Source organism: Salarias fasciatus, chromosome 2, assembly GCF_902148845.1.
Source record: "Salarias fasciatus chromosome 2, fSalaFa1.1, whole genome shotgun sequence".
In the NCBI taxonomy this organism is placed as follows: Eukaryota; Metazoa; Chordata; class Actinopteri; order Blenniiformes; family Blenniidae; genus Salarias; species Salarias fasciatus.
The window spans coordinates 21,816,403-21,825,724 of record NC_043746.1 but is presented as its reverse complement, the minus strand read 5'-3'; the positions used below and the strand labels follow the sequence as shown (position 1 = coordinate 21,825,724).

The window sequence follows — 9,322 nt, the reverse complement described above, 5'->3', positions numbered from 1 at the left end:
CAGACTCGTAGTTGTAAAAGGCCTTAAAGAAGTCTAAATATTTTCAAACTCATCAACCTCCTCCACAAGATTGAGATGCAAAAATCACCATTCCACGTAAATGTTTCATTCTGTTTGTGCGCTGCCACCAGGGATCCATCAAACAATATCGCTTTCAAACAAAACCAAATAGTTTTTTCTGTTCTACTCCGTTTTATCTCTTTCTGTTTGAAGTTCAAGTGAATTTTGAAACCATAAAACCGAACATCCTGCTGTCGATGCTGTTTTATGTGATACTATGGCCTGTCCTAAAAAGCATTTCCGCTGTGTGCTTATCATCACGTTCTTCAGTGTGACGACGAACCAATCAGGTTGTTCTGAAGTCTGACCCTCCCACTTCATGAGATTACAAAACAAGATAGGAGACGCTCTGGTTGAAACACAGTCAGTGGAAGATTTCTCAGAAAATGTTGGTCATATTTGGTTTTCTGTTGATGATCGCAGTGGGCTGTGAGTATTTCCATAAAGTTCTGATTAAGCGTACACACACTGCCTGATGAAGAAATGTTTGATGATGGACTGACTGAAATAATTCCTTTGTTTCTTTCAGGTTGTATAAACGATCAGAACTTTGAGATAAAATCTGTTGTTCCTCAACAAAATGTGACTTTGACGTGTCCTCGTACATTTACTTACAAAGAAAACATGTATTGGATCAGAATCATTTCTGGTCACCATCCTGAATTCTTGGGAAAAACAATTGGCTTTGATTCAAGTGAAGTTCATCAAACTTCTCGTTTTACAACCAAACAAGGACCTGGAACTTTTGTTCTGCACATTAATCAAACTCAGATGACTGACACTGGACTTTACTACTGCATCCAGACCAGCTGGACCAACTTGACATTTTTGAGAGGAGTGTTTCTCAAAGTTCAAGGTAAAGTGAATTTCAGTTTCTATGTCTGGTAAAAAAAAAACCCCCAAAAAACGCAATTTTTGTTTGTGTGTTCATACACTTTTTTTTTGCATGTCAAGTCACATTTTGATCACTTCTTTTTTCCCTTCTTATTAAGTTTACGAATTTATAAATCTATTCACTTGTTAACATTTTTCTTATTGCATATTTACTTGCTTGCTTTCCAATTTATTAGCATGTTAAACACTTAGTGATCCAAAGCTGATCCCGCTCTTGATGTGAGACATCAATGTTTTGGTGTTACATGGAGTAAAAAGATAAACGAACTTACGGCTGTCAGCACCTTTCAAACATGACAGGTTTGGACATAACTAGGTAAGACTGTAGACTGGAGGACATGCAAACAGTTACAGTGGCAAGTGTAGATCTCTGCATTCTCCAGCAGATAATCTCTCGCTTGTATTGACTTCACTGATTGCTTACTCACGTTAATATTTACTCACTTAAAAAAAAAAAAAAAAAAAAAGGACATGGTCCAATAGTTTTATGTTGTGCCTCCAGGATCCCAATCTTCCATCTCATGTGGAGAGCTCATGTATGGAAATGGAGCAAAACTGGACATTAAAGGTGAGTTAACAATATTTTACTGGTAAAATGGTTTCTCAGCTTCAGCGAATAATCATGACCGTTGAATGTTTGATTTTCTCAGATTGGAATCACACAGAAATAGCTCTTTGTATTGTCTGTGTTGCTTTGGCTGCAAGTGTGGCTGTTTCAGTCTGTCTCGTTTGGATTAACAAGAAGAAGAATTGCAACAATGGTAATGCAGGTTTCTTATGAATCTGGATATTTTCACACCATGTGCAGCTGTAAGTTAATTAAAAGCTATATTATTTTTTCTTCCTGAAAACAGATGGTGAACCAGACAGAAGTAATCAGCAGGTAAAAATCTTAGAATAAACATTAACATACAGTTCATTTTTCCTCTGAAGTTAAATTTATAATATATTTACCTCCATTTTTGTATATTTCCTCAGAGGGATGAAGCTTCTTTGGCCTATTCTGCACCAACCTTCAGCAGGAAAAAAGTTACCAACTCAGGGATTTATTCTGCTGTTGTTTTCACGATGATGAAGACCAGCAGTGGTGGAAGAGGAGATGTCAGCATGTCTGAGAGAGAGAGGATCTATGCTGCTGTCCAGGCTCTTGGTTTGGATTAGAAAGTCAATGTCTGACATTGCTTGGTGGAGTCTTTATTAGATTGTATACTGTGGGGCAGATTAATAATTAACAAGTTAGCCCTTTTGTGTTTGTGTGAATGTGTTATGCAGTGTTATTGTTATGCTTTGTTATTGTTCATCTTTGTTATTGTTCAGTGCATGTTGCGTGAGCGCACACGTTTAGATGTAACCCGGTTGTGACGTGATTGTGCAGTCTGTTTTTGTTTGTTGAATGGTGCTCACGCCTCACGGTTCCCTGCATGGACGGGCTGACGTGCCGTTCTGTGCCTGAGCCAGAGACCACAACCCAACCAGTCCACGGACGCTGTTTGGAAAAGGCTGTTATGTCCTCTGTTTCGACTGAAGTAGATAAAAGTTCAGAAAAGACGATCCCTTGTTGTGCTCAGTGCTTCACGCACACGCACTGCCAGAAAAAGCCAGAACACACCTGAGAATCAACAGTGCAACAACATTTGTCAACTATCTCAATTTTACATCCTGCTCCGTCATTTGAAACCAGTTACATTGTGCTTCTTCATATTTTCATTCATATCTGTTGAAAACGTTTTTAAGACAACCTTAAATAAAGTGTGTGTGTATTTGTGTTCTGCTTTAACCTTTAGTCACAGTTGCCTTTGACATGAGGATTATTGATTTAATCAGATCAATCAGTAACATTTTCAGATAAAGGAGGGTAAATCTAACAGCAAAAGAGATTTTTTGTCTTGAGAAAAATTCGGATTGCAATGACAGTAACACAGAGAGCCAACAGGGTTTGCATAATGACAACAAGATTCAACTCTGGTCCTGAATCAGAGAAAGAAAAGTCAAAATTGAATTTACAGTATTTCTGTAGAACTGGCTATCTATCCATCCATGCTCTGCAATTCTTTTTCCATTTTTTTTTTTTTTTATTGGGGGGGGGGGGGGCAAGGTCTGTCTCAACTGAGGAATAAATGGATAATTCAATCGATCATAAGCCTTTAATGACAGGGCACTTTTCATTGGTGAATGCAGGTCACACCCAACTGCCAACCTCTGCTTGTGAAAAATGAAGGCAATGCGGAAGTGCTAAAAAGCTGCAATTCCAGGTATAAACCAGCAGGGGGCGAGTATGTTGGTTTCGAAAAGAGCCTAAAGGCCTCCACACACTACAGGATGATCGGGCCAAATTTTGCCACGATCGAAGCCGACAGGGTCCGATTTTCGGGAGTATGTAATGAGTTCAGGTCTGATCTTCGTGTGGTGTGCGGTGTGTTCCGAGAGATTTTTTTCCGGTCGGAGCCTCTCGGGAGGCGTCGGAAGGGGAGATCGTAGATGATGAACATGTTTAATATTTCCGATCGCAAATCCTGTAGTGTGTGGTGCTCCGAGAGGCGCTGATCAGCTCCGAGTAGAGCTGTCCACACCCTCGAAATAAAGCTCTCTGATTGGCTGAACAGCTCCGTCTCACCAAGGTGCCGCTGATTAAAAAAATCCACTCACAGCTGTCAGAGCTGGATGAATATATGTCTGTGAAATATATTCACTATATATGACAGTGAAACAGAAAAGCCAGAGCTCCTAAACTCAGCCGTACAGAAAGTTAATATCGCTCCTGGATGAACTGGATTTCCTCAATTCAGATCCAAACTCCAATTTAATATCTGCATCTCCGCCAGTCCTGCAATAATCCCAATGTTTTAATTAATCTCCGTTATTAACCATCACGGAAGAATGGGGAATAATAATAATAATAATAATAATAATGATAAAAACTTTCCACTGACTCCTTGCCTTCAGAGAGCGGACGTATAATGAAACTTACCTAATCAAAGTTCAACGTATTTTTATTCTGGTGTAAACCATCAGCTAGCTCCTGCCGGTCTTGGCTCCCTGGGGCCCAGGCCCCGCGGCTGCCAGGGGTCCCAGCCAGGGCTTTCTTCTGCCCCCTTCTGGACCAGTGCATGGACGTCTGCCTGGGGGAGTGGCTCGGATCTGGGCTCTGGGATGACTACCGGTTGTCTGGACCCTGAGGTCCTTTCTGGCCTACTTCTGGTCTTCACAGGGGTCAGAGGTCATATATGCATTATCACTATCACACTTGCATGATCACGCTGATCTTTAATCACTCTTCACATTCTGCATGTGGACTCGGTTACCTTGTTTTCTTTTGGTGGGTTAGACTAATGGTGATTTGTAGTAGGCCTCCCTTGATGTTCTTTTGTAATTTCATACCTGGATCCTCAGCTTCACGCCCCAGTTTACTACAATATATTCACCAACAAAAGTCCGTAGAGTGCCCTCTGTCATATCTTTACGTAGGTGCAGTAGCCGATTGTCTGGAGTGTCGATTTTAATTAACAGACCATCATATCTTTGCACTCTCTTCCTTGTCCTGACTCTTTTTTTTGTTGTTGTTGTTTTTGTTGTTTGCTCACAAGTTTCTTTTTTCCACTTTCTTCCACTTTTCTATCTCTTTACTAGGGCCCAAACGATTCATCGGCCGGCCAATATGAGCCCTTTTCAAAATAGTCATCATCGGCCGGGAACTTGCCTAATTAACATATATTTTCGCTTCCAAAGGAGAATAAACACGCCAGTCTATTTGGATTTAAATGAAATTCTGAATAAAGTTATCAGGCATATGGTCATTTTAAAGCAGAATTATTTGGATTAATAGAGGAATAAAAGTCCCATGTTAATGCACGGAATGAGGACAGTTTGGAACGAGTGGCTGACTTCAAGTGCGTGTATCTCCTTCATACAAGCTCAGGGACGACAAAATAACACCGAAGTGTTTGTGAAAGAATCTCAGCAGTGACTGTATTTCCTGAGAACCTTGTGAAAAGCTGCTGGTTACCTCCTGATTCACTGCTTATGTGTTGGGTTTCTGCCAGAAAGTCATCACCACAAAAAAAAAAAAAAATTAAAATAAAATAAAAAACTGAAATATGGTGAGAGAGGATTGGGTGATTTCTCACCCTGGTCATATTATGTTTGAGGAAGAACAGGATTTCTAAATTGAGAACCTAAAAGAGTCCTGGAGCCGTTGCTGCTGAATTGAAACTGATCAGGACACACACACACACACACACACACACACACACACGCTCAGTCTTGTATTTCTATCCTTGTGGGGACCGTCCATTGACTCCCATTCATGTCTAGCCCCTAACCCTGACCCTTACCCTAACCCTAACCCACACCACAACAAAGCCTAACCCTAAAGAAATGTTTTTGCACTTTTACTTTTTTCAGTAACAACAACATGGTCAAGAAAACACTGTTTCTCCTACTTAGGACCGGAAAAAGGTCCCCACAAGGCACGTCATTCCACGTTTTGCTATCCTTGTGGGGACATTTGGCCCCAAGAAGGATAGAAATACGAGAACACACACACACACACACACACACACACACACACACACACACACACACACACACACACGTAGGTCACTGGCTCCACACTCAGTGGGACACGAGTATTACACACTTCCCCATATACAGACGTCACCTCAATAAATTCATCCTCCACCCATTGTAGTCCACAGTGCTGCTACTTTTGTCCCCATAATGCCTTGTTTTAAACCTCTTGAACCTTCAGAGAGAATATTTCCCAATTATTAATGAGATATCTGGTCCCTGAAAAAGATGTTGACCAGTTTGGGCATGACTGTCTCTCTGCGTGACTGACATCGGGGTCAAAAAGATAGCAGTTCAAAAAGAGGTCAAACTATCACTTCAGGAATTTTAAATCTCTCTCAAGAAAATATGTCAGGGTACTTCAAGTTTAAGTGTTTTGTTACAAAGCTTAAAAAGATCATACATCAGTTGAAGTCATAACTTTTGATGATTGCTTTTACTTCACTGAGTAAAAGTAATACATCACATACAAAGTAGCATTTTCCAACAATACAGCTTAGTTTTGGTATAATATATAAGTTCACTGATATCGGTGTAATTTTTTTAACTGGACCAATTAGAACCACTTCTTAAGATGACGACCCCTACCAGAGAAATGCTGTTAAGAATTACAAAAAACTGTTTTTTCTTGAACTTACAGAAAAAGCAATCAAAACATATTTAAAACTGTAGTCACAGCTGCAGACAACCCCATTAGTAAAATTGTATTTTAAAAACATTCAAACAGAGAAACAGACGAAGCAGAAAGTTCTCACTTCTCAGTTTGAGGCTTGCTTCATGCACCGTGCATCACAGTGTGAACAAAAGGAAGAGAGCTGACGTTAGAGTGAACACAGTCCACCACACAGTGAAAATGTGGTTGAGACAGTTTCCATTAGGCCCTGCAAGCACGCCACTTGAAACAAAGGTCAGTCCTCTATAACTGATCATCAAGCTGAAGGTTTCAATACGAAAATCTTTTTAATGCATTTGTATGTGTAAAGATTCATATAAAACCAGATTAAACCAGACGTGAGTGCACATTTTAATCAATTGAAACAAAGATAACAAAAAAAAAAAAATCCCAGAGACAATGAGAAGACCACCGTGCTGACATAAAAATCTTGTTTGGCCAAAAAAACCAAAACACTGAAGATGACAAGAGTGGAACAAGGTACAAAGAAATCAGATGAAATAGCAGAAGATTTGGCATGGATTGTAGTTTGCCATTTAAAGAGAGCAAAGTTCTACATAAATAAATGTTACCTACTTACTTATTTCAGTCACACAAAATTAATCAAGACATTAAAATCCTATCATATGAGTGGTGAATATACTTTTTTTTTTAAATCGTTGTGGGAACATTTGTGGTCAGCTATGAAGTTTTTCAAAACATAGAAATCACAGACAGACATTTATTAGTTTAGGTGTTCATAAAATGACCTTATGTTTCTATGTTCTGCTTCATAAATTGAACAGTTTTAGATTAAAATATTGAGAATAAAAGATTTAGAAAAGAAACAGAAGAAGTTGTTTTGACAAATGTTTTTAACTACGTTTCTGAACAACTGTGAACTCACAGCGCCTTCAGGTCAATGATGCGAGTCAAAGCCACATTCAACATCCGCGCTGGCAGCCACACTGTGGAGAGTTATTTCTGTACCGTTTGACCAACTGAAGCTGTTTACTCAGAACTGACATGGCTCTGGGCTTCAACAGGATATGCTGTCAGAAGACAGGAGCTGCTGAAAACTCTTCAAAATACTGAGCTTCATGTAGTCCTAAAGGACTGGCAGTTCTTGTTTTTGTTGTTGTTGGTACATAAACAGCATTCATATAATTTACGTTCTGTCTGATCCAGTAGTGTTCAAGTCCTCAGACAGACAGACGGATACAGTCACTCAAAGTTTCAGCTTCAGTTGTTTGTTTTCCACTGTGGGAGGGGTTCATGTTCCAGAGCAATAAACAGAATTCAGACAATATGATGCTCGATCTTATTCACACTAAAACACGTAATATATTCGTATCGTGGGATTTTTGATGGATTTTTGTTTAAAGCAAAACAAATGTTGACATATAGAATTTTTATTAACAAACAACTAATTTGATGGTTTCTCTGTAAAATCAAGTCAGTAAAATTAATTCAGTGTTCTTTTTTGTCATTTGCAATTCTTCTGAACTGCAAGATAAATCGGAAGGTATGATAGTTTGCAGTCATGTGGTCTGGTTATATTTGCAGCAGGAGGATCAACCTCATTGTGGTCAAAGAGCGACATGCAGCTACAAAGGGGACCAATCAAAGTTTTTCTTTTCTTTCTTTCTTTTTTTTTTTTTTAACTCAGAATACAAAGCAAGAGCAATTTAAGAATTATTATGCCTTTTTCAACAATTCCTCCTGGTGCAAATTAAAGAAACTAAGTCTCTATTTATGTTCTATTTGTCATTTTGCAGCCTTCAGCAGGCATATTCTTTACAAACAGCTTCATAGTTGGATTTCATGGTGAAGCTCCTTCTCAAATGATATATTCAGTGCTTACTGCTGTGTCTGCTCTCTCAGCAAATTCCCAGTATAATAACTGAATGAGAAAATCAGGCACCAGGCTTCAGATTTAGAGAATTTCTCTCCCATCAGAATACAGATGGTTTGATGAGCTCTGAGCAGAAAACATTGATCAGATGTCAAATGTATGTGTTTAACTCTCACTTCACTTTCATCTCTGCACCTGTGATGTATTCATCAGGTTGCTGCCTGGCCTTACTGACAGTGTAAACCACTGTTTTTTGTCCTCTAAGCCTCAGACGGCAGCAGAGTGTGGGACAGGAAGAGGACCCTCCTTTGAATTCACACCTTTTTAGAAAAAAACAGTCACAGCTTAACGTTCCACACAACTGAGAAACTAAAAGCACCTCAGAGTGGTTTCTTTCCATCACCAGTCACACATCTCTCTGTTTTCATTGACAAAAGACATGAAAATAAGAATTTAGCTTTGGTTTTGACCAGTAATGATGGTGTTGTAACAACTCTGAACACGTGCTCTATGTGTGTTTGAGTTTCATTTCGTGGATGTGCATTGATATTCAATGTAATGTCTATAAAGGAAGATCATGAGAAAAAAGGAATATAATTCATTTAAATGTTGACTGATGTAGTCTGGAACCAAAACACGGTGGTGGAAAACTATAGTTGCTGAAAAGAATAATAATTACATGCAGGGACAGCTGGTATAAATGGGCGAACAGGGCTGAGCGCTAACAGCACAAAAAGACAGCTGACAGAAAAAAGATGAGAAAATTATTTTTTAACTTAACTATTTTTTAACTTTAATTTATAAGTTAAAACAGATTGTTTAAAGTTTAAGTGAATCAAAAGTAGCAACAGCACCAATCAGTCAGAAAAACATAGAATATCTCTAAATGGGCTTTTTTTTTTTTTTTTTAACAGCCCCAGCAGATACACTCCGCTTTCATTCATTTTGTTCTTGTAAGTGATTGACAGGTGCCATGTCCCGCCCCCGTGATTTACTGATCATTTTGGCTAATTTCAGTCAGCCCACAGCCCTCAGCTCGTCTCGGGCTCGTCTATGGCGCCTGAGAAGCCCGGGCCGGCCCTGGCAGCAGGCTATCTGTGGGCAGTCGTTGAAGTTGGGTTGGAACAGGTTTTGTGTAAACTATGACACCTGTGTTATGAATGGATCTGTGTCAGACGCTCACTCAGACAAAAAGAATTAAAGAAAACTTCATCAAGCCAGCTACAGTCACGTCAGGATTTTGGTTCTATTCTGGGTCATGTTTTCACTGCTTCCTGCTGTCGTCTTCAGTTATA

At 39.3% G+C, this 9,322-nt stretch overlaps 1 protein-coding gene across 1 annotated transcript; it reads left to right on the top strand.

The window, feature by feature from the left end:
• The first annotated feature begins 427 nt into the window (after positions 1–427).
• On the top strand, positions 428–2,640 carry LOC115407055 (uncharacterized). Its single transcript, XM_030117410.1, has 6 exons — positions 428–489; positions 590–916; positions 1,457–1,522; positions 1,605–1,715; positions 1,809–1,837; positions 1,933–2,640. Exons 1-6 carry the CDS (start codon positions 447–449, stop codon positions 2,113–2,115), a joined length of 759 nt encoding a protein of 252 aa, XP_029973270.1. The 5' UTR covers positions 428–446; the 3' UTR covers positions 2,116–2,640.
• Positions 2,641–9,322: the final 6,682 nt, after the last annotated feature.

Coding starts and splice junctions, on each gene's coding strand:
- LOC115407055 (XM_030117410.1), top strand. CDS start 447: ATGTTGGTCATATTTGGTTTTCTGTTGATGATCGCAGTGGGCT. Junction 490..589: donor GTTGATGATCGCAGTGGGCT/GTGAGTATTTCC, acceptor TGTTTCTTTCAG/GTTGTATAAACGATCAGAAC. Junction 1,838..1,932: donor CAGACAGAAGTAATCAGCAG/GTAAAAATCTTA, acceptor ATATTTCCTCAG/AGGGATGAAGCTTCTTTGGC.